The following is a 25,953-nucleotide window of genomic DNA, read 5'->3' as shown; positions in this document are numbered from 1 at the left end:
GGATTGACATATGCAAAAATTGTTGAGCCAGGCCAACTAGAAGTGCATGTTGTACTAAACTACACCAGACCTGTCACCTGTAATAAACTGGGGTCTGGTATAGTTTATCACCACATGCATTTCAAGTTGGCCTGGCTCAACAATTTTTGCAAATGTCAATCCTAACCCCCACCTGCAGACTATTTCTATGACTATTTCACAAAAAAATCACGTCACAGTGGCTTAATAGAGCCCTTCAAAGTATACGGATGGCCGTCCGAGAGCAACCTATTGCTCTTGTCACAAGGATTCTGATATGAGAGAGATCGCTGTCGTTAGTTCGTTAACGGTGGCGAGATGCTTATTCGGGCGATTGTTGCTATATTTTGGCAAGCTCTATGACGTGATTGTGACGTCGTAGTGACATATATTTTGGATGACATAGTCAGGTGGGAGTTAGGAATAACATATGCAAAATTCGATATGTTACGCCCACCAACAGTACTTGTGGTACCGGGACCCCATTTATGTGTCAGTAAACAGTTTGTTCATTACGCAGTTGAATGGAAAAGAATAGGAATAAGATTATTTTTCAAGGCCACAGCTGGTGTTGGATTAATTGAGGCTACATTCTGACATTTGTAAATAGGTATTGGTTAATAGCCTATTATAATTTTGATAAAATTTTTGTTTTCATAGTGTTAATAAATATGCGTATTCTTCGCACCGCAATCAAGAAGATCCATATTTTGTCATTACGTCCGTAATTCATGCCATGCCTACGTTTCAAAGATGATAAATTATGCATTTGAGTTATCAATAATAGTCTATTTATCTTGAACGGCAAATGTTAAGACATAATTAAGATTTAAGAAGAATGTCTGTTTCATTGCCTGGCCAATATGTGGGACCGTATAGATTGGAAAAAACTTTGGGGAAAGGCCAAACAGGTACAATAAACTATTTTATATTCAATGATTTGTAATGTATGATCAACTGATAAATTGTGGCAAATTAAAATATATTTTCTATTCTCGCGTTCCTAAGCATTGGTAACATGTACCACTGATTACACTAAATAAGGAGCTTGAATCTCATACTTCTAAATTTTGGGAGTTGGGTCGAAATTTAACAAATTTTTCATCGTTCGTTTCATTAAATTTCATGACTTGGAGTTGAAAGTGGAATATTGACTTAATGTCAAGCAAGAGTTCAAATCGGCCCTTTGAATGTTTTTTAGAAAAAAGAAACTCTGTTTGGTCCACATATTTGTGTGATTGGAATGCAGGCTATAGTTCAAGCAATTATTTGAAATTTATACAAATACTATGGTAGGCCTAAAACAGTGATGCATTATTTTCGTAAAGGTCTTGTAAAGCTGGGAGTGCATTGTGTCTCTGGAAAAAAAGTTGCTGTAAAGATTGTGAACAGAGAAAAACTGAGTGAAAGTGTCATCAATAAGGTACATTCTATTATAAATTTGAGTGAATAAACTTTACTTCTCAATGCTTTAAGTTGGTAGCTAATAAATACAATGTTACTTTCAGGTGGAAAGGGAAATAGCAATCATGAAGTTGATTGAGCATCCTCACATATTGGGATTACACGATGTTTATGAAAATAGAAAATATTTGTAAGCTATTGTTCATTACAGGATTGTTTATTATCCTACATAGAATTTAAATTGGGTGTAACTGCCTAATAACTATAGCATTATGTCTGCCATTTCACCCACTGCATAATATTTTGGCAAGTATTTTCAAACCACCAAGATTGTCGTCTTACTAAACATAGTAGCCATTTATGTATCAACAACTGGGCTGCTTGTTTGGATTGTTGGTGTGAAAACCAGGTCTGGGAAGCTGGTTTTATATCACAATGGCTTCAGCTTCGGAGCCACTGTACATTCAAACTCCAACATCGGACCTTTTACCTGACATGGGCTCCGACTCTAAAGTCATTGAAGACTTTTGGTATGACCATTATCATGATGAATCAGCCTGAATGCAGTTACACAACAGTATGACTCAAACTTTTAATTATGCAAAATCAGCTCTGGAGACATATTCTAATATTTCAAACTATTCAGAAATTTTTGTAGTTCTCATCATCAGAATGTCTGCCTATTAATAAATCATGAAAGACGACATTCAAATACAACTGTTTTTGAAATTTCAGATATCTTATTCTTGAGCTTGTTTCCGGTGGAGAATTGTTTGATTATTTGGTGCAAAAAGGAAGGTTAATACCAAGAGAGGCTCGTAGATTCTTTCGTCAAATTGTTTCCGCTGTAGATTATTGCCACAATCATAATGTATGGTAAGTTTATAGCTGATATATATTTTCTCAACCAATATTTATATTTTTGCAGAATTTTGCACTATATATACAGCTCTGTAATTACGATATGCTGTTTTCTAATGTGTTCCTACTCTACATCTTATTAATATATTTAATAGATTTAGGCAAATATTAATGTTTTATTCTATACCAACACTCATCAATATGATAGCCTATATTCTTTTGCTGGTTTTCCAACAAGAAAATATCGAAAAAGGGGGCTCGTCAGTTTTCATGAATCTGCATTCCGACGCTGTTAATCTGGAATATCTCTACTGTGATTATTAGTTGTCATGAATTGTACATATGGGTCGTTTTGTTATTATGTTGTTTTTGTTCTTATTCTTGTTGTTGAAATTCTTTCTATTGTTATGGAAAAATCACTTTTCCCATTAACTACTGGACCAGTTGCTTTAAAATTTTCAGTGGTTAAAGAATATATTTTTTGTTTGAAGGCTGTTACTTTTATTCACTTCAAAAATTTCGGTGGGCCCTATGGTATAACACGTAAAAACAAGGCGCTTTTGGTGCATGCCGCACAAAAGAATAGGCACTGAAGGTGATGCCTAACTGACGAACAGAGAAAAAAATGTAACCCAATTTTTCTCCCTTGGCACCCAGCATTTATCGTGCTAAAAATTGGCCTCAGCCTATTTGGCAATTCGGCTTATTAGCCATAAAATACGCAAATGATGTTAGTCTGGTTCTTTACTATCAAACCGGAATATTGCAGGCCTAACATTATTTTCATTATTATACCCTGATTATATCATATCCTTTACATTGCAGTCACAGAGATCTGAAGCCTGAAAATCTTTTACTGGATGAAAAAAATAATATCAAAGTAGCAGATTTTGGAATGGCATCTTTACAACCTGAAGGATATTTATTGGAAACTAGTTGCGGATCTCCTCATTATGCTTGTCCTGAAGTTATAAGGGTAAGATGTGAAGTGATTTTCCTCTAATACATATGAATGTCATCTGCAATGATTTTGCACACACAATGTGCATATGGGTGGATTGTTTTCTAAAGTGCTGTTCTTGAAGAAACATTTGAAAAAAAAAATGGTTTTCTGCAAAACAAATGAGCCAATCTTTTTCAAATTTCCAGTATTTGTAGATAATTAATAAAGCTGCTAAAAGGTAGGTAGTATAGTGATACCCCGGTAGTCAAACACCAATTCGATAGTTGACCAAAAATTCTAGTCAAAAATGCTGCGGTACTGCGAATTAAAAGGACTAGGCTCTTATCGCAAAAAAAGTTTCGGTAGTCAACATGAATCCTGAACGAATTATGTTTGACTACTGAGGTATGGGATCGATATTCCACCCAAAATATTGCTATTTCTATGAATATTGCGCTTCCACTTGGCGTTATGTCAGACCAGTTTGACATCTTTCTGACAAAGCTGATGGTCACTGCCCATCTGCAGCCTTATCGGTACCGATGTGAACTGCTATGTTGGTAACACTTGATTTTCTATTTTGTTTTCAAAGCTTTTGAAGGATTAGATACCGGTAATAAGTTTGAGTTTAAGCATAGAAGGTACGAATGTTAGTCATTGGATCTTCATGTCCTTGTAGTTTAGTATTGCTCTTTTGTTTAGAAAAATCACACTGATATGTATGGTCTCAGATTCTCATTGTGGTATTTATAGATCTCTTATCAAGTTATTATATGATGGAACGGTTGAAAACTTTGAGGATAGTTTTTACTGTAATTGTTAATTTTTTTTGTTCGCCTGAATTCTGATAAGTGAAGCCTTGTTTAGTGTTCGTTTGCAACTAACAATATTTACCTCCTAATCTAAGTCATACTGAGTCATTAGAAGTGCTGGTCAGAATCGAAAATCTTTAATAACAAAATAAATTCTTCTCGAAGCTTCATCTGCAACTGCTGCAGATGGTCATGCAACACAACTTCAATGTCACAGATTTATCTTGTAATAGGTTTCTGGTTTTTAGAACTTTTCGAGGTAGGGTATATCCTGCAGTTTTTACAAACATAGCATAGTTGTAAAATAATAAATTAATGATATTAATTTATTTTTCTGTTTTGTTAATACGAATTTCCAAATTATATATTTTAGGGTGAAAGATATGATGGTCGTACAGCTGATGTTTGGAGTTGCGGTGTCATACTTTTTGCTTTACTTGTGGTAAGATGGATATGTTTGTACTTTTCTAAAAGATTTTGATGATTATTTTTGCTATAAATCCTATCTACGGAATTTTTTTTAGTTTTTTTAGTTTCAATTGACAATGTTCAAGGGGGTATGCATTTGTTGGCAAATTTTTTATCCCAATTAGTGAGAATTGTTAAAATTTTCTCTACCTTAGTGTTAGAATAATATTTTATTGCAATTATAATCTAGGAGAGAGAAATGAAAATTTTTACGACTAATAAAAACATCTCAAGTGTTAGGGGATTCTTTGAAGTTGATTCGTTCTTCTATGTTTATGAGTTAGTCAATACCATATTGTTGGAAATTTTGATTCCTGTGTATGCCGAACACATTTAAATAACATTTTTTATTGTTAGGCTCTGCAATCAGAGGGCTTTTAACACAAAAGGAAAAAACTGAAATGAATTATTTTTTTTTACTTCAAACTTGAACTTGTTGTTAAAATACTTTTATTAATATCGCTTCAAACTTTGATAAACAATCCAGAACCAGCTACAACCTACTATGACTCAATAGAGCAGCTTACAATCTGGCTTTGCACATGGGAAACCAACTAATCACTAATCAATACCCTTGGGTAATTTCCTATTCTGGTATAGATTTCTGATAGCCATTGCCAATATGTTGGAGGTTCACAGTAGAACTTATTGATCTTTGTAGTTATTAACACTCTGGTATGTTTATTTGTATTAAAGATATTATTTCATTGTTTGCATATCATGCATATTGATTACCGGTAAGTTCATATAAAAAATATCATTTAAGAACATATTTTAAAATCAAATTTTCTTACTTAAATTTACTTTATTTAATGAATAAGCTATCTCAAGTTCAATACAGAGTACGAAGTTTTTCTACTGCAACTGAAAACCTATGTTTAATCAGCCAAAACTTAATCAGATTATTTACCAGGGCTTTCATAGGCTACATACAGCTCTTGTATTTAAGATCTATCCTTATTCTTATTATAAACAACACCCACGTCTTCCAAAATAAATACCTACTGTTATTTCCTTATTTTTGACCTGTGTCCCTTTCTGTTTTATCTTCATCTATGAAATGAAATCAACCTAAATGTTCACCAATTTTTGAAGTGAATATTAATAGATATGACAAAAAATTTACAAAATTTATGCAATCACTGAATGCTGATTAAGATTTGCATTTCCTCAAAAAATCGGAAAAATATTTGTTACAATAAATGTGCCACACATACGAGTTTTTGATGCAGAGTAAAGTCTAATTTTAGACAAATACTCATCAATTTGTCCACTTGAAGTGGCGAAATTTGGTCATAGTGATTATATCATAAATTATCCAAAATATTTTTTCTTCAAAACATAACAATATAATAAAATTACCAGGTTGACCATGCTCGATTCTATGTATTTTAGGCAAGTTGTCTTTAAATCTTGACCTGTTTTTATTATCAAGCGGTGCTTTAGTATCAAGTCCCGTTCATAACTTACATTTTGTATTTGATAAGCTACATATGAATTTCGTACAGTATAGTATTCACTGTTTCCCCTTTCCATATTGTTGCTCTATTCACCTCCTGCTATGTTTTCACCAGAAATTAATTTAAAATCAGACATGCAAAACAATGACCATTTTCTACATTCATATATTGGAAAAATTTCTTTTTAATAAATAGTAGGAATGAAACTCCTTTCAGCTCCAGCAAAAATTATCACAATATCAGTTTCTATAAAATAAATGCAACTTTTGACAGGGAGCCTTACCATTTGATGATGATAACCTTCGTCAGTTACTAGAAAAAGTCAAACGTGGAGTGTATCATATCCCACATTTTGTTCCACCTGATGCCCAAAATTTATTACGAGGAATGATAGATGTAAAACCAGGAAAACGACTATCCGTAAGTGTTATATTTTTTTCAATTTCTGTTCTCCAAAGTTGTACTATTATTCAATTCGGGAAATTTATCTCGTTCAACATCAGTAAAAGTTATACAACATATTTTTATGTAAAATTATGTATGGTTCACATATAAACATTGGTCTGGTGGCAGGAATTATGTATGGTCCATCCCAGCGTTACAGCGCAGATAATTTTTAATTTAACAACTTTATATTGATTTTCCATACTTCAATGCTTGTGATAATGATTACTAATGACTCATGCCTTAATTAGTATGCAGCATTGACCGATTCTATATTTTCTGCTACTATTTCACCTAAGCTGACCAACCACTTTACTCAAAGCAAGGTCACATTGACAGTTTTTCCTATTTTTCAGAATAATTCAACCAAACTTTATTCTTACAGCTTCAACAAGTTTTACAACACCAGTGGATGAGGCCGGGTAGTAATTCCGTTGAAGGTGTGACCCAAGTACCCCAGCCACCTCCTTCAATCATCGATTGTGCCCCGGTCCCTGATGAGGAAACTGTTGACCCTGATGTTCTGTCATCAATGACTTCATTAGGATGCTTCTGTGACAAGAAAAAGCTTGTTTCAAATTTATTGAAAGAGGAGTAAGTAGAACGCTTTTTTTTATTTGTCAATCGGGGCATAATTATATGTGGGATACACTCAGACATGGGGTTTAGTGAAGTAAACGCTGTAACTGCTTGGATAGCGGCTAACAAAAAGGTGAAGTGAAATGAATGCCGAAACTGCTCAAATAACGCCAAACAAAATGTGATGTGAAATTTTAATGTATGACGCAGAAAGAAATTCTTGAAAAGCGTGTTCAGTACAAATCAAACTTAATCAATTTTCAACTAATCAGGTATGTCCCATGCCGTTTAGGGCATTGTGTTCACACAAGACTTCTATTTATAAAAAGAATGAAAATTTGGTTTGTAGTTTCACATCACATTTTTGTTTGGCGTTGTTAGCACTTACCGCATTCATTTTCACACCACATTTGTGTTTGGGGGTATTTAAGCAGTTACAGCGTTTGCTTCACAAGACCCCAGACATGTCCAAAACAAATCGTATATTCGAAATGATTCGAGCATCATGACTAAAAAGCCCCGACTTTATTTAATATTTGATTTATGAAAACTATTATAAATAATGAAGAACTAATTTTAACATATTCTTTGTTAAACATAGTTATTAAGAATATATTTGATATTTTTGAATCTGAAATATTATTTTATTTTGTATTCTGGATAAATGTGTTTTGTTTATCCCCGGGCCATACATCCCTTGTTATTGTATTCTATTTTTATACCATACTTAGCCTGTGCGATTTAATTTTGATCTCACTTCATCACTGGGATATGCTAGTGATTTTACTACTTTGTTTTGAATAGGAGTTACCGAAAACCGAATGATTTACTGGCGCATTCTGAAATATCATTTAAATATGAAATATTGAATTTTGAAGAAATTGAACTGTTTTTATGTGGAAAAATAGATTGTTGAATGCTTTGAATCAGAATGATGGGTTGAAACAAATACCCCATTTACAGGCGCCTCGCTAAACCACTCTTAAAATAAGCACCAAACATTTTGCAATGGTGAAGTATAGGTCAAAGGTTGGGGAAACGTCCATTGGCTTGAGATTTAACCCAAACAAGTTTTTTTGCTCTGTGAATATGTTTTCAAATATTTTTGGGTTTTTTTAACCCAAATTTAATCCTCAATTAAACTAAGGCGAAGGTAACATTGTTTTGTAAAAAAATATATAGACACCAGTCAACGCTTCACATTTTCATGTCACTGGTAAAATGTCCTGTTATTCAGAACTTCCAGTTTCATGTCAGTCATGTGTGGCCCAAGCTAAATTTTTTCAAAGCTGTTTCATGGTCATGATTATTTAATGAAGTTAGAAGGCCATTGAATATGCGATAAGGTAAATTGCAAAACACCTGCCGTTAGAAGCCAATTTAATTATCAATAGTTTTTGGACTTGTGGTATAATACGGAACACCATAGGTATAATGAATTACCTAGCTTAACGGTTATGTCAAACCTGACTAACATATGATTTGTAATTAAAGTAGGTGAGTTATATTAAACAAAGTTTATATGTAATTTGAATGAACTGTGAAAAGGACGGTAAGGGAGTGTTGTAATGTTAAATATTGAACATTTGAGATAAAGAAAATTCTTTATTTTAAAAACAAAAAGGCTTAATATGGCACAAAGGTCTAATCACTGACCGAAATATAGGTATCCTAATCGATTAATACTAAAATCAATTTATATATCTGATCATTCAAAAGTTTCAAATCAAAATTGCGAATGAACTCCCACCGCCACAGCAATTCACATCAACGACCTTCTAGTCGCTTCAGCCAACTTTAAGCTCTTAAAAATTTTGAAACGATTATTTCATTAGTTTTGGAAAATTCCATCGACAACAAAAATTCAACAGAAATATCCTTATATGAATTTCATGTTCAATAATTTATTGTATCGTGCCAGTTTTTTAAAAACAAATGTTAACAGTTTCCAGTAGTGATTTTTACATGTTAAAAATAATGTGTATCACATATGATCCTAATAATAGGTAGTGGGATACAAAATTTAATTCTGTGTTGATTAATATGTTCAACTTTTTTCTAGGCAAAATACGGAAAAAGTTGTTTATTATATGTTATTGAGAAGAAAGAAGAGACATCCTAGTTTTGATGATGATGCAGATTCTCTTCCTTGCAAACATCCAGGTTTGAAGGCATTTTAATCAATCCATCGTCCTTCAATTGTAAAACAGACTTAAGTTAATGTTGTTCAGGAAAATGTGAAGAAAATAGTTTCAATCATGATATCCTGAAAATTAGCCTAAATTTAGCTTACCGATGTTCTGTTTTCAGCAAAACCTCAATTTTAAATTCTGAATTGTCTTCTTTAAACCTATCTGAGCAAATTTCTGACATTATTTTTAATTCACAAACATTGTTATTTGCATCGGTACAGCATGGAGTAGTAGTATGTCCTATACATTTTATAATGCCTATTTGTAAATATGAAATTGTTACAATATGACTGTTTTCCAAGCTGAAGGCATGTGTAAAAAAAAAGTACTGGCATTCATTCGAAATTAGACAAACATGGCCGTGCCAAGCTATGCTATGAAAACATGTCACAACAGAAAATCGCTCAATTTGCAATATAAAGCACAAGGGAATATAAAAAAGATATTCAGTTACCGTGTATCGGTTTCATAATCTTTTATTTGGAATATTTAATTTTAATTAGATTGTTATTTTTATTATTTCTGTGACACACTCCTGTTCGTTAATTAACAGATGCACCAAGAAAACGTGTTGATTCGACCACATCACTTAACAGTGCCAACAGCGATGACTGGTGCAGTGCACCAACAGTTGAACGAAAACTTTCAACAGAAAGCCTCTGCCTTACAGAGCAATCATCACCTTTGTTAAGCAGGAGAAAGACTGCTGAAACACATCAAAGGTATGCCAGAAGAAGGATTACTTAAATTTTAATCGATATTGAGTGTGGAAAACTAATTTTATTCTGTTATGTATGGCTTTTGCTATCGATTTTAAAAGTATTGATTCAAATTTTCATGATAATTGTTAGGTTTATGTTTAGGTTTATATTATTTATATAGCAAAAGATGTCTAAAAAACTTGAATGATATTGCTTAATCGGGCACACACATAAATTCGGATGTAGAATCTATCAGTCAGCTTAGCCGTAGTTAATTCATATCTATGTGATTTGATGTAGTCGAATTCTAATTCTCAATACCCTTTCATATCTCGGAAAATTGTACACAGTTGAATTTTAAAATATTTCCTCTCAGATACCACATTTGTTCCTTACTTAGTGAAATAGTGATTTATGCCAAATTTAATGCAGTAAAATTTGTATTTTATATCGTTTCGCTGCATTATGACACAATTCTCAATCTGAATAAATCTGAAGATGTTTTGGCTTTAAACTAACATTTTTGTGTGTCTACCCACAGGTCACGGAGTCTGACTGGCGAAACAACTTCACGAAGAATGTGTAATGTTGCGGAATTGACTGCAGTAAGAGATTAAGATGTAGATTAAATATGTTTGTGACTGTGAGTGTTTCCGGAGGTTAGAAGGGGACTTCGAATCAGAGAAAATCCAATTTTAATAATAAAAACATGGCCATATGAAAATCTTCTTCAATAAACTTTTGAAAACGTTTGTTTGTTTGAGTTCTTGCAAGGTATTTAGACATTTTTATGACTATTGCCAGTCTGCAATTTCAACTCCCAATTGTTCGAAAATATGGCTCTATGAAAACTTGCCAAACTCTCGACTCGTTGCCCCTGGTTTGGAGTTATTATACTGCTCTGGTTAAATTTGTCCATTCTTAGACATAAAGCAGGGGCAGGCAGACTCATCTGTATTGCCTCGATCGCCATATATTTGATAACATTGGAGGAGGATTTCATTTTTTGTTTTTTTATGAAAAAAGAATCTATTACTATAAAATTGAAACCCAATCTTCTCTTTTAGACTGAAAAGAATAAATGCAATGGTGCACAACAACAGGCTCCACAACACACTAACACTACGACAGTATTAACACAAGTGCAAAGAAATAATGCGACACCTCCTACCTCTCCTAACCCATGGAAACAAAGACTATCAAGTTTGAAAAATACATTCATGGGATCCCCTAGATTTCATCGACGAAAAATGCAACGTGAGTATCATATTTACTACGATACTTATAAGACTCCAGGAGTAAATAATTAAAATGGGCGCTCCAGAAGTGTATGTGCCAATATGGAGGTAACTAATTTTGTTCGCCTACTTTACATCAAGTTGTGTAAGGGGACTGAAGCCTATGGGCAGCGGGTATATTCATTTGGCTAACACGGACAGTCCCCAAACTCGTAATAGAACTAAAATGAGGATAAATCGGAATAAAATTATGGCCTAACCCTAACCTGGTACACGCACTACGGGAATAACCAAAAAGGATACTCATGGTTATCAAAAATGAATTAAATAGTCAGTCATCAGCTGCCAGTTTCCAGTTTCACTATTGTACTTGTACTCAGAGATGGTTCAGGTTCAGCAACTATTTTTAAGTATTGTTTTTACTGAACTGCTTATTCAAACCATAATTTAATGTGATATGATTTAGGATTTACATATTTATCCCGGGAGAGAGGAAAATCGATAAAACGGCTTAATCATATGTCAAACCACGGCCTCTCGTCTGGTTTCCAGTTCATGTCGGGTATGGGATTAGTTAGCCAATTATTTCTTTTCAGATGCATGGACTTGATGTTAGAGAAAGCCGTAAGCCGAATCTTCTGTCAGTTACCATTCCAGACCCACAATGAAAATAGTTTAGAATTCCAGATGCATGAACGTAGATGGTACAGAGGGTCCCGATGATCCAGTACTTATTGTACTACAAGAAGCATCCCCAGATTTGCTTTCACATTTCATTCCTCTGCAGAATTCGTCTTCGTTAGTCCAGTGTTCGAACCAACCATCAGTGCCCATAATAGAACATTTAAAATAAAATTAGTCTCATGTTTTTTTTGTATATGCAGACATGCTCTACCAAAATTTCACAAAGATTTCAGATAATTTTTCTTTCTATATGTCTGTACTATTTTTTCGAATTGGATTGATTCATATTTTTTCAGCACCATCAACTGAAGATGTTACAAATGGTTCAGATTCGTCTTCTGAGTGAGTGTCTTTATGATTGTAATTAATGATAAGAATCTTGTTAATTCATTTGAATATAAGAGAATTAAATGGAATCTGCTTTCTAATTTGATATTCAATTTAAATGAGTAGGTTTATACGAGGCCATATGTATTTGGTCTATTACCCTTCGGAGAATAATGGAGAATAATGTTTACAGGAATGAATGATTTCACCTCTAACCCTTTATATTTGTCGTTGTATATTCATTCAAAATTTCACTGAGCATGGACTAGAGTCATTCTAGTGAATTGTTGACAAATAAGAAATTGTATTTAAAAAATTTGACATAAAAAATGATCATTCTTGAAGAAGTGAAGGGTTTAACCCTTTCCATGCGATTTTTATTTTTTATTAAATAATCGTATTTGCTACGCTGATTTTATGCATTTGTACCCCCACAACTAATCGATCGACTAAAGAAAAACTAATGATCTTCTGTTGCCCACTGATGGCTCGTTGTAAAGCTTATTTAAAGATCTTGCGATTGGCGATTAAAAAAAAAGGTTTTTTAAAAGTGGTGGTCTGAGTCACAAACCGGATAGAAAAAAAGGCATTTTTTTTTCTTGGGAGTTGAAACTTCAAACCGTCATAAAAAATAGAAATATTTGCTAAATCCGTTACTGTTACCGCTTTGTGGTTGGCAAACAATAGCATAATATTGCTGTAGCAATTTCGTGATCTAACTTAAAATACTTTGGTGATGGAAGTGGGAAGATGGAAGGGATAATATGTCTTTATATGTCATAAATTTCAAAAACACTCCCTCGTTCCGCCGCAAATAAAATTCCCTTCGTAAACGAAAGCGAGGTTTACTGTCGCTTATGTTAATCTCGGAGAAGACTTCTTATCAATAAACTAAAACCCGGAAAAACTAGACCAACAGTTTGTGACCGATTGCTAAATAAAACAGTGGAGTACATCAACGTACCTGCCGCAATCTAGCGAGTTTGGTCGTTGGTACGTATACGTGCCCACCGCACGGAAAGGGTTAAGGTGGGATCGCAATTTGCAATGAAATTTTTATTTGCTGATTCACAAAAATTACTTTAAAAAACTTTTCGTCTACTTGGAATTATAACGAAGATCTGAAAATGTTCTTTTTGTCATTCATTTTATTTTATCATTTTAGACTGTCAAAACGCTCCTGGTTTGGAAGTTTTGTAAGCAGCCGGTTTTCTTCAACAGAACATTGCGATGAAATACCATTCGCCATCGTATTCAAGGATCGTACATTAAATAGCGTGAAAGGAGAGTTAGTCCATGCATTTTTATCTGTGAGTTGTTGTTTTATATAATCTCAATGTCATAATCTTTTTTCACAAATTTTTTTCATGGAAAAGACATATCTCTTCAAATATATGTTTGAATTTTGACAGAACAATAGCTTCACCTCCATCGTTATGTCCATGTTAAAAATTTAATTCAGATATGATTTTTCTGTATTTTCATGAGGATCATTGTGATATGTCAAATTTTACTTTGCAAAATATAGCAAAAATGTTTTTTCAAAGTTCACTTTATTATATGGTCTCTTCTTGATATCTTCAAGAAAAATCTTCATTGCTGCTTTACTCTCATATTGGTTTCAGTCTTGATGTTCAATACAAATGAAATGTTTTAATTAATTAAGTTGTCTTATATCACAAATTGATTTTGGATTAAGTGTGAATAATCAACAAAATAATCTATTTTAGCGATTGCAATTAGATAGTCAAACCAAAATATGATTTATACTGGAAACCAGTATTTAAAAACATATACTATTTTGTGTGGTTTGACACAGGAGTGTCTATCATCTTTCTAAATTTTTCGGAGCCTCCGTGGTATGTGCTCCAAGATGGCGCACAACCTGAACATAGTGTATGTGTACCAGGCTGGGGTTCAGGTTGTGCGCCATCTTTGTGCACATATTACGGGAGCGCCAATTTTTCTCCACAGCTAATGGATCACTCAAATTTACTACTAAGAGGCTATTACTTTCATATATCTTTTTTCGATACTCCTGTAGTATGTGTACCAGGTTAGCGTTAGGCCATAGTTTTATTCCGATTTTCCTTATTTTAGTTTAGGGACTGTCTGTGTTATCCAATGGAATAAACCCCCTGACCATAGGCTTCCGTCCTTTTACAAAACTTGATGTAAAGTAGGCCAACAAAATTAGTTACCTTCATATTGATACACATCCTTCTGAATCGGTCTTTTTCCCAATTTCCTACGAGTCAAATGCGATCCTGTGTTTCACAAAAAATTTGCTTCTCTATTTTATTTAGTTTTTGTTCAGTATTTCGCCTTTTATCTCTCGTCCACCAATCTTTTCAGCGAACCCAATGCCCTTAGGCCTTACGTACCGGCACCTTGTATGTCTTATCATTGCTCTCTTGTATTATTTTCCTATTTGTATAAACTTAACCAGTAAATAAAGCCTAATACATTCAATTTTCCTTTTTTGTGCATTGCTGTTAATTGACATTTTTTGGTTTCTTTGTTTCAGATGTCAAGCCTTACTCATTCGATGGTCGCTCCTACACGATTTCGCTGTGAATATCGTTCTTCAAGTTCCGGTTCATCATCTATGTTTCATACTCGATCAATCAAGTTTCAGGTGGATATAATTCGTCATCCTCCAAATGGTGAACAAGAAAAAAGTAGCGTTCAGTCCATGGGAACTTATTTAATAACGTTCACTTTGTTATCAGGTAAGGATAATTTATGGATTCAATTTTTTTGAAGCCCATAATTACAGATTGTAGTTGAATTATAGTCTGCCCTGATCATTAAGTTTGTTTATAGGGTTGGCTCAGATATGATTGGGAAACATAATCCACCATTTCTATGGTGAACCCAAAAACAGTAGCTTGGTCATTTGTACCAAGTTCTAGAGATACCATAACTTTTATGCAAAGCATCTCAGATTACTGAAACTTTTGTGTACAATCATACACAAACAGAAGTTGAAGTGTTATGTAAATTTTCTTAAGTTTCCTAGAAGTAATTATCAAATTATTTAGGTCTTTTTTTTTGGGGGGGGGGTGCTTTTTTATACCGGTACTTACTTAGTCTGCTTCACAAAAATATTGAATGAATTGAATATTGATATTGTTTACTCAATAAATTCTGATTTTACTGAATCATATATTTGAATAAAAAAGGGAATATTGAATACCCCGCTTATTTAGATTTAAATAGCTCTGAGGTATTTTTATTTTCGAGTGAGATATGTCAGGCATCTAAAATTTTTATTATTTTGAATAGGACCTTCAAGAAGATTCAGACGAGTATTAGAACTATTGCAAATGCAGATGACTGCTACTGCCGCCTATCATAGAAGCAAACCTGGTAAATATAATAATAATATTAATATAATAGTATGGCAGCCTGTTTGAAGTTGCTTAAAAGAGTCAGTTTGGTTGAAGAAATAGCCCCGTGAAATTTGTGATGAGTGAATAAATCTATTTATCGTATTTTCATACATGGTATAAAGTCATTTTTACTCTTGTTGTTGGAGCAACATCTGTTGCTCAGCTCTTTCCTTTTTCAATTATTTCCCTATTTGCCCCTTGTTTCTTTGGCAATTTCAGAAATTACTAAGACTTGTGATTCTGAGGTTTATTCACTGAATTTGTCCTCACTGAATGTAAAAAAGTTATGATCAATACCAGAAACAGTTTATAATTCAAATTTACTGTTGGTAATCACTATAAGGCTGCATATAAAAAGACCCTACAAATCGTAACACGTACTACGAGTAGAAGCTGTTGAAATTAAGTTAGAATAATGTCATTTCGTTTGAGTGCGATCAGAGTTATGCGGGTATAAGCCGACCCCTTAGTTTGGCAGCTTTTTTTAGTTTCAAACTCAGCTTATATGCGTATATTGTTCGGAAGATTCCAATTTACCCGGTTTGACATATACTGGAACAATTTCTGTATTGGCCTTTGCTTGTAACTGATGATGCTAGTCTGCTTATCCCATCTATCTAATCATAATGCTTCTTTTAACAGGCGATGCAGCATTTGTTTGATGAACTACTGTAAAAATTGCTATTGAAAAGAAATTTCCAGTTTGTTCTTTTGAACTGGGCCTTAGTCCGAGAGGTCTATGCCTCCCTCCCTCACTATATTGACAAAACTGATGGATGTTTTGTGTCACTAGCATTTATCAGCTCTCTACTAGTCTTCAAGAATGCCCTCTTCAAGATTACATGCAATTTGATCCAAGTACCCTAACCACTGCGCTGCTTTTTTGTGTCGTTTGGGATATATTTTTTCGATATTGCATGCTCGTCACTGTGTCTGTAATTATTTCATCACATATATTATGTTTATTTATTTTTATCTGCTGTATTACGTTTGCACGACTACACAACAACGCTTGGTGAACTATAAACTGCCTATTTTACATTTGGTAATGTGCAATTTTTGTTCTTTATTATTCTTCAATTTATTGGATGACTGATTACTGTGTGTAGTGTTTCTGTTAATAAGTTTTAATTTGCAGTGCCATGACCGATTTGGTATATTTTGTAAATTGTACACATTGGGACCTCACGTTTTTTATGTTTTCTTTGCAATCGTAGTTCTATGGATTCCGTAATAAAATGTTAATTTATCACACAAATACTGCAGTTATGATTAGGAGTGTTTCATGAAATGTTATTTTCTTTCTGTGAAACCGCACTGAATTTGGTAAATGGAGATTTTTCATGTATGATACAATAGATTGGATTTTCAAATTGTTAGTCTCTGAGATAAAATATGAACTAGTTTCATTTATCTTTGATGGCAAATTAATCAGCATTGTTCATTAGAAATTTTTATGTTGTGCTCAACTGACTAGTTTCTGAAAAAATAATGCTGTATATTGTACAAAAATAAAATATCGAAATAATATTTTTTCAAATATGAATATTGTCAATAAAAATAGAACCCAAGATTGCAGTAGTATATTAATAAAAATGTATTCAAATTTCCACAAGAATATCAATCAAAATGAATCATTTAATACGGAATTAAATTTATCTGATTGTCATTTTTTATATGCAGTATTATTTTTCCAACTGTGATCATACATTGAGGTACTAAAATGTTGCAATGCTCTTTTCTTGGTATTTCATTGTTTTTTTCGAATTTGCACACACTTTTTTTCATTTTACTGCACCAATATATTGCTATTAAAACTTTTGCCTCATTCACTCAAGATGTTATGTGTAACAATCTTGCACCAATGACTGTCAAATTTGTATGATTTTTTTTACCTGTTTGGAGAATATCCATACTTAAGTTGATGATAATTGCTTGCTGGTGTTGGTTCAAATGTTTTTTTTTAGGATTGATCACCAGGTAGATATCTGATTTGTGCAAATTCTCGCTGGTGCTGAATAATTTTTCAATCTCTAATCGTGCAAACTTTCATGTTGTTTTAATTGTATTTATGTGAATTATTTATTGTATAAGAATGGTACGAGCATGTCTTTCTTATTGCTGGGGATAGCAGGTATTCATCCAAGTTAGTTACTGTTTGTCAGTGAAATCTCTCTGATATGAACTTTAGAGATTCATGCAATCTTTCTAAGCATCAGACTTTAAACCAGTAGGTTGAGCTAGCAATAGAATTCTACCCATGAAAAACTGTCTGTCCATTACAGTAAAGTTTGCCCATGGCGCATGAATATTCATAGTTGCAGGTTGCCAGGAAACTTGTGTTCTGAGGGGACTGCTAGTAGGCAAAAGATATTTATTCTCTCTCGAGATTGGAGTGACGTAATAAGCAACTCTGAAAACAAGTAATTTCAGCTTACTCTGCAGTGGAGAACTGCACATCTGAAATCCAATCTAAATTTATTGGCTTATAGTACACAAAATTAAGTCTACGCCGATTAGGTAAGTGAAAGCTTGCTGCCAACTGCAATTATACTCAATATCTTGAGAAGACAAAATTTTTTGCCAACCCAGAGAGACTCCACACCCCTGATAGTCCAGGGTTCCAATCCACAAGAAAAAAAACTCCAGTACACCAAGCACAAGATGTAAAATACTTATTATACATGTAACTGTGTACAGACAGGATAGTCGAGAACAATAGAAAGCAGATTCTTGTCATATATGTTTACAACTAAAAGCTCAAAACTACATTAAAATTTCAGCATTTTGTCCAAACCTAAACTTCTAATTCTTATGGCCGCCATTATGAACAAATTGAGCAATGCTAATGCTAGCCAATTGCTATCACCTATAACATTTGGGATTTATATACAGAGGAGCAATATCACATTGGTCGAAAAAATGCACTCAAAAATTAAACCAGGCACGCAATAAAAAAAGAAATGAATGGATACTGACATGGCACACAGAGGAAAAATTTCATTCAGTGGAAATAATCTTAATTCTTTCAGAGAATTTTAAACATCTTAACATATAATGTACATCTTGTGGACTTTTCATCCATAACCCTAGGCATTTAAAGTGACGAAGACTAGCTACTTTGTGAATTCTGCAATCTTGTTGTGATTTTCAAAACAAATCAATATAAAAACATTTCATCTTATGCATGAGATGATGAGAATAAATAAATAAAATTATGGATAAATGGTTATTTAATGGGAGCAACATGACGTTGATAGTTCTTGATATTTGCATGGAGCATGAAAATAACATCTCGAGAACATTTCTACTAGTGATTATTAATATATGGTTTCAAACAACAACGCAAGTGCAATAATGCATTATAATGGGGGTGGAAGTATCATCTAACATAACAAATGGTGTAAATTAATCCATAGCATCCATATCGGTATATGGCAGAGGTGCTTCCTGTTTTGTTGTATCGACTTTAGCTGAGACATTCATTTCAATGCTTTTTTCTTCGTGTGGACACCGATCAGATTTTCCATCATTACTTGTTAATTTGTTATCTGTACTAAGTGTTGACTGTGACGCTTTCTGATTGATGGGTGAATTTTTTTCATCTGGTTGTTTGGCTATCTTTGATTGTCTTGGAACTTTCACATTTCTGTCTTTAATTTCAGAGCACTGTTTAGTGCATTTTATTTCATTAGAATGATGGGGCATGTTCAGTTGTGTAAATTGATCATCAGACAAACAATCCCCACTTAAAACAGATTGTTTTTTACGTCTGTGATAGAACATTACATAAGATGAACTTGTGACAACTTCTTTTTCTGACCTGACTGTGGTCACATGTGTATCATCACATAGACGCCATCCAAGATCAGTGTCTCCGCCATTTTCATCCGCTAATTGAACAAAAGAAGTGTAATGTCCGCCAAACAAGCCACCGTGGTGATTGACAACTCCGAACAAATCATATACAGGTGGCTCTGTCTGCTGTTTTATACAAAATGGACTCATATCTAAACCTTTAACAGGAAATGTGACAAGTTTATCAATTTTATCACGCCAAAGTCTGTTCCTGAAAGAGAATCGTTTGAGCTGTATAACAAGAACATCAGGCAGCTGCCAAAGTGATAATTCTTTTGTCGCTTCTCTGTGTTTCTTGCATCTCGGACAATACCATGCTTCTTCTCTGGCTAACACTTCGGGCTCTGTGAATAATTGTATACAATCTTGTAAGGTTGTATTATTATGCCTGCCAGATTTCATGCCTGAATGTAAAGGCTTTTCTGCAACATTAACACCAATTTTCCACTCAATCACAAAGTGTGTGACATCAGTTAGATCGATTTTTTCGCCAGCTTTATTTTCGAGCAATGTCATATTTGTTAGCTTTTCATCATGGCAAATGTATAGATTAAACATGCTCTCGTGTTTCATATAAGCAGGTAGGGAGTCTCCAACATATGCACACGCTATTGCTGCTTTTTCACTTTCTTTCAAATTTCTTTTTAATCCATCAAACTTTGATATACCTTCCATTCTTTCATCATTGAGGATTTTCACTGAATGCCTTGCATTTGAATATGCAATATCACAAATTTTGTGGTAATTAGCCATTGATGACTGTATGTTCAAAAACAATGGACAACCAATAAATCTTATCTGATTACATTTTAGCTTATGCTGAGGCCAGTCAGATCTCTGACAATCTTGACCACAATATCCGACTGATTTACACTTCAAACATCGCTTGATTTTGAAGCCCAATTCGTCTTCACATTTTCCGCACTTTGCGCAATTATCAACCATCTTTGGAGTCTCCTTCTTTTGCATAAGAATGATTTCATGGCTTGGTTCTTCAGATTGTGAAATCTCACACACGATAAGCGATTCTGGTGATGTCAAATAGGGCAAAAGTGAACTTGGTGGAATAGTTCTGACTATTTTTCCAGATTCTGTTAAAAACACTCTTAAGTTTTGAGAATTTATGCCATAAGTCTTTACGATGTGATTTAAAACATCTGACGCAAGGCCGCCTTCTTCAGATATTTTGACATCAATGAATAAAGGTTTTGTGTCATCAAGCAATGGGAAGAATATAACGGGAACACTTTTTGTTGGTTTAGGTAAAGGAACAGATAGAAAAAGAAACGGATCAAAAGTTATTGATTCTTTTTCGCAAACAGGACATAACAATCTTGATTTATACAAGCCATGAAACTTATCTATTACAAACGAATCATTACGAGACTTATACAATTTCCAAGAAATTCTCGCAACCTCCTCATCTGGATAACCATCATAATCACCCACTTCAAATATTGGTTTATTTCGAACTCTGTTCAAATCCTCATGTAAAGCATCAAGAAAGAATGACATGAACTCTTGCGCATCCTGTTGCATAATTCCCAAAAACTGAGGAGCTTTTTTTGCTACAATATTCCGCAACCTTGCTGGATCATAAGTATCATTACCAGACCACAAGTTTTTCAATGTTGTATAAAAGGCTTTTGCTAGTCGACCACCAGTGCCGAGTGGATTTTCTTCATTGAGATCTTGAAGAAAATTGTGGCTTAGAAAATAATCTCGAAGATCCCGAATGTTTGCGAGAGCTTGAAGCACACAATTCATAAAACATGTGTTTCCGAGATTATTTAGTCCTGTAAATCCTACATTTTGTTGAAAACCGGATCCTTGGGGTGACATTATGTTACTTGCACAGGATGGTATCTGCTCATCCTCGCATGTGAGATGGTCGATGCTTTCTTCCTCGACAGGTCTTTCTGATACTGAATTCCATCCGTTGGTAGTCCCCTTTTTAGCAATTCTAGCTCCTCCAGGAAGTGAGTTCCGAGAGCCATTTACGGCGAAATATTCTTTCATAATCAAGCCGCTCAAGTACGGCCGGCTTCTCCGACTGCTGGACTGTAGCACTGGGATTCGATCAGACGACAAATGCGAGACGATCGGAACAACAGACAAAAGCTGGACAAGTCCGGGACGTTTGGGAGAAACTGTTGAACAAAAAATTTTGTCCCACGCGGTAAAAATATTTGATGATAATGCCGAAGGGTGGATTCGATGATCAGTTAACCATGATTCGATCACGTTTTTTGGATGAATTTGTATTCAGCATATCAGATATCAGAATTGCCAAGCTCATTCATAAACACGGTCGAACTAACAAAAAAAAAAAACATCCATGACAAAGCTACAGGTCTGCAAATATGTTATTCACGTTTAGGGCAAATTTTATTCTGGTTTGAAAAATGAATGGACCTTTCCCAGAGCATCGACTGCCTTGTTTACTTCGTGACATTGGCTAATCAGCAAGATGCAAAAAGTGACGTAACAATGCTCCCTTTTTGCATCCGCTCAGACACTTGTCTCACCCAGACAGATTTTCAAGCGTGGTCGTAAACACTACCTCGTTTGCGCATTTTTGAACTCTATTTGTTAGTTTTCAGTTGTGTTTCGGAAATCTAAATGTAAATCAAATAACTCAATGATTACTCTGTCTTCCTGGGAGTTTTAATTTAATTGCAGTAATAAAAATTAGTGTAGAAATAGCTGTGATAGACCAGGCTAAAATTCTTTACTGGTATTTTTGAAAAACAGATTGTTGTATGCGATGTATCCTAATGATGGTTTGAAACACATACCCCATTTTACAGGCGCCAACTCGCAAAAGCACTTTTAAAATATCCCCAAAAATTTTCCAATGGTAAAGTATGAAAAGAATTTTTCGGGGGTCAAAGGTCGGGGAAAGGTCCATAACTCTTGATATCATCACGTTTAAACGTCCAGCTAGTGTTCCACACTTTATATTTCTCGCGTTTCATGCTAACAACGAGAACTTTTTGAAATATACAGTAACTGTTTTTAAGGACTGATTCTTAGTAACACTTAGTAACACTATAAGTAAATGTGCTGTTTGGTGAAGTGGCTGAGTTTTGCAGTATCGACTGTAGATAACTCTAAGTCTAAACACAAGATATTCGAGGTGAAAATATTAGAAAGACCTTGCTTATCACAGGTCGACCATATCAATTATTATATAATTCTAAAAACGCGTATAAATACTCAATCTTATAATTCTCAGATGATGTTCTAGTCTGACGTCTCGTATGAATGAACTTATGATGCATATTATTATGCCATTGTTGAAATATTTTCAAAACGAACTTGGAATTCCATATGAGACAATATCAGTTTCTGGTAAATTGTGAATTAGGCGACGGAGCGCGCTTGATATGAAATCTGTAATTTCTGCAACAAATTTAATTCTCATTAACTTCAGTAAATTTAGGCGTGGCTGGCCGTTGGTATCAGCATAGTTATATCAGCGTAAAGACATTTAGGTGAAGTCCTGTTATGCAAATGTCATCATTAAATTTCCAAGTAGGCTACATGGGTCCTCGATGACCTTCGCACTGATCAGTATTAGTAAACTTATATTTTTATCATACTCACTTATATTTGAGTCGCATTGAAGTCCTAATTATGGGTTTCGCTCTAAAGCGTAAATAATAATTTGGAAAAGTGAATTTACAATTGGGAAGTTGGTAATAAGTAGCCAAACAAACTTTGTTCATCTTTTGCTTATTTCTTCAGTCGATAGAACGTCTCAAACCAAATACTGTAGCTAACTTTCTCCAAGTACAGATAATTACTTGCTGAAATCCTAATCCGACAATGGTCGCCTACGAAAGTTTTTTAAGGAGGACGTGGTATAGGCTACGATGGTTTGAACTATCGGTAACGAGAACAATTACAGTATCATATCTGATTTTCAAAATTTGAACTTATTAAGACTCTATAACCAGCATGGTACCAGAATAGCATCCGGATAATAAACATATTTCACTTGTCCAAGAATGAATTTACAGTGATAAGTCATGTAACCAATTTAAAGCTCTACCACCAGCATGGAATTCCTGAAGTATTTGGATAGGTATACAATATAAATTGCGAAGTTTATGCATAGGTATTTAAATGGCCTCAAGCGCCCAGCCTTGTAGCACTATTTCATCCCATTACAAAAAGTGCAATATTACTGCACCAGGTCTTCATTAAACACGCTATTTTATTCCGCAAGTGTACACTGAGGTGGACAAAACATATTTTTATATAGTAGTATATATATATAGGTGTACAGGTTTGGGGCAATGTTTCAATTGAAAAAAGTTATGTGCTTGTTTTCAAAAAAATAAAAACGTTTTTTTACATAAATACTCAAAGTTGTTCTAATATCTCAATATGTCTTGAGTTTAATATTTTAAAATAAATGTGCCGGACACTGTATTATAAATTTCGTTGAATCTGTGAAAACCCGATTGCCTCATAATTTTTTCTCCTTGTAGTCGAACCCGTTACTTATCCAATGAATATTTAATCCCAAAAACTATTATAAATAATTGTAATAACTGAATATACACTCTTGATAATTGTCTCGATTCTATGGACATGTCCTGATTCAAAACTTCACGTGACTTATTAACATCACAACTTGCATTATTAACTTTAAAATATTAAATTGACTCGAACATTCCGGTATATATTTAATCCATGTTTCATCGCTGATACCATATCTGATTGATTTCTTAAATACAGTAGGCTATGGGCCAGGAGCTTCGGCGACCTAACCGATCTTGTATATTGACCCTCACAAAAAGTGATCAACCAATTATTGTTGAATTATATTATTTTGGTGGCTTCGAATGCATCATAGTGTTGATATTGTTTGTGGTAATAAAAACTTTCTCTCTCTCTTTCTTGAGTCTTTCAATAAATTACCTTCTTATTGCGAAACCGTAACCTGTCAAATCTTCGCTTGTAATATTTTATCTAATTTTGCAAAATACTCTGGCAATGCATGAAGTGAAGTTATATTGTTTTCATGTCGCATGGATGATCCCCAACGCTCCATAAAATAAACAAACGAGCTATGCTCAAATAATATATAGACACGTAGCGTCACCTAATGGCAGTAATTTTGATGACGTCATAGCAAAAAAAAAGTAATATCCTTCTGAAGAAAATTTTATCTTCAACCACTGAAAATTTCAAAGCAATTGGTCCAGTAATCTAAGAGAAAAACGACTTTTTAAAAAATTGTCAAAGAATAAGAACAACAACAACATAACACGCAACACACAACATTGAAACGATCGTTATGTCCATTTCGAGTCCAAAAAGGCTAAGCAGAATCCTTCTCAATAATCAATTTTGCCCTGCCCAGTCGTCTACTCCAGAGCCTTTCAACTAGTTACTAGGTCTTTCAACGCGAAAGAATCAGATTTTTTTGTGTATAGGCTAGATATATTTGAGTGAAAAATCAAACTTCTATAATGAAATATAGTCATGGCAACTGTATTTATACGCTTGTCTAAATATTTTCTTAAGAATCGACCTTAGTTTATCAGACAACCAATTCATTGTATACCACGTCGTAAAAGTGATTCCTAACTTTTTCAGTATCCTTGTTCATATAATCTTCCAGTTTGTATCTCTTTTCATTGTTAACGTGATCATAGTAGGTATTCGTTACATCCACATAATCGTATGCGGGCCCATGAATTCCCTTTTCATCGTTGTAACCTGAAAGCAGAAACATTGTTACAGCATTATTACTGTATTTCACTTTTAACCATTTGGACAAATGAGCACAGTATTGTTCAACAGTTTAGCGTAAAGCAGCATAAATCACTTCTCCTAAACTGACAAATTATCACTATGTGAATAAATTGTAATTACAATCTCAATTTTAATTAAGAACACGAGCGCATATTTTGAACTATGAACCGATATAAAAGCTACAATTGTTTCTTTTCGAGGCAGTGTAAAGTTTGCTATCTTTGATCAAAAAGTTTACGTACAATTTACAAAAATAGGAGCCAACGATTAAGCTAAATTAAATAAATAAAAATAAGTGTGGCTCACGTCTTCTGTATATCTTTCCACTGAAACGAGAATCAATAACAGTTATTATGCCAACATCTTAAGTACAGTAATTAGGTTTTCCATACATTTCAAAACTTAAAACGAGACTTACCGAATACTAAGAGATAGCATAGTTACGATGACAACCTTTATGATCATTATCATTTCTTGCTGCTGTCGGTGCTGTATGCCCTCAACGCGATAAAACTGATGTAGCAAATGTCCAATTCTATTCTGTCATGTCATTTTCTCAGTTGGTAAAACTGCGAAAAAATAAATTCAAAAAATAATGGCTCTATGTATTATACGCTTCCGGAACACATTATCATCGCCGAAATAACGGATGTTATAGGACGACGCAGTTAGATACATGAAAGTCATTATTCATGATGAAACTATCCGTGAAGTGACTGTTTATCAATATGTTTTAACAATATTTTATATTATATTTGGAACTATTGAAAAATTTTGATTCTATATATATGCAAATA

At 33.9% G+C, this 25,953-nt stretch overlaps 2 protein-coding genes and 1 long non-coding RNA gene across 3 annotated transcripts; 1 reads left to right on the top strand and 2 right to left on the bottom strand.

Moving 5' to 3' along the window:
• Positions 1-666: 666 nt before the first annotated feature.
• On the top strand, positions 667-17,627 carry LOC120348627 (serine/threonine-protein kinase BRSK2-like). The gene is made up of 17 exons (XM_039418796.2): positions 667-929; positions 1,347-1,441; positions 1,527-1,612; positions 2,158-2,298; positions 3,109-3,259; positions 4,412-4,480; positions 6,240-6,386; positions 6,796-7,004; positions 9,052-9,152; positions 9,735-9,903; positions 10,424-10,487; positions 10,950-11,139; positions 12,101-12,146; positions 13,297-13,441; positions 14,659-14,863; positions 15,420-15,503; positions 16,169-17,627. The coding sequence occupies exons 1-17, from the start codon at positions 857-859 to the stop codon at positions 16,186-16,188; spliced, it is 1,995 nt and encodes a 664-aa protein (XP_039274730.2). The 5' UTR covers positions 667-856; the 3' UTR covers positions 16,189-17,627.
• Positions 17,628-18,184: 557 nt separating this feature from the next.
• Positions 18,185-21,529, bottom strand: LOC120348626 (ubiquitin carboxyl-terminal hydrolase 19-like). The gene has a single exon (XM_039418795.2). It carries the CDS (start codon positions 21,401-21,403, stop codon positions 18,935-18,937), a length of 2,469 nt encoding a protein of 822 aa, XP_039274729.2. The 5' UTR covers positions 21,404-21,529; the 3' UTR covers positions 18,185-18,934.
• Positions 21,530-24,804: 3,275 nt separating this feature from the next.
• Positions 24,805-25,720, bottom strand: LOC144428073 (uncharacterized). Its single transcript, XR_013478045.1, has 3 exons — positions 25,575-25,720; positions 25,463-25,482; positions 24,805-25,120 (listed from the first exon to the last, which is right to left on the bottom strand). It is a non-coding gene; the product is annotated as an uncharacterized LOC144428073 (long non-coding RNA).
• Between the last annotated feature and the right edge of the window lie 233 nt (positions 25,721-25,953).

The sequence above is a fragment of the Styela clava genome, chromosome 1 (assembly GCF_964204865.1).
Source record: "Styela clava chromosome 1, kaStyClav1.hap1.2, whole genome shotgun sequence".
NCBI lineage: Eukaryota > Metazoa > Chordata > Ascidiacea > Stolidobranchia > Styelidae > Styela > Styela clava.
Note: the sequence above shows the minus strand (reverse complement) of the source record. Positions and strands in the feature narration are given on the sequence as shown.

Coding starts and splice junctions, on each gene's coding strand:
- LOC120348627 (XM_039418796.2), top strand. CDS start 857: ATGTCTGTTTCATTGCCTGGCCAATATGTGGGACCGTATAGATTGGAA. Junction 7,005..9,051: donor TCAAATTTATTGAAAGAGGA/GTAAGTAGAACG, acceptor ACTTTTTTCTAG/GCAAAATACGGAAAAAGTTG. Junction 15,504..16,168: donor CTATCATAGAAGCAAACCTG/GTAAATATAATA, acceptor TTCTTTTAACAG/GCGATGCAGCATTTGTTTGA.
- LOC120348626 (XM_039418795.2), bottom strand. CDS start 21,403: ATGAAAGAATATTTCGCCGTAAATGGCTCTCGGAACTCACTTCCTGGA.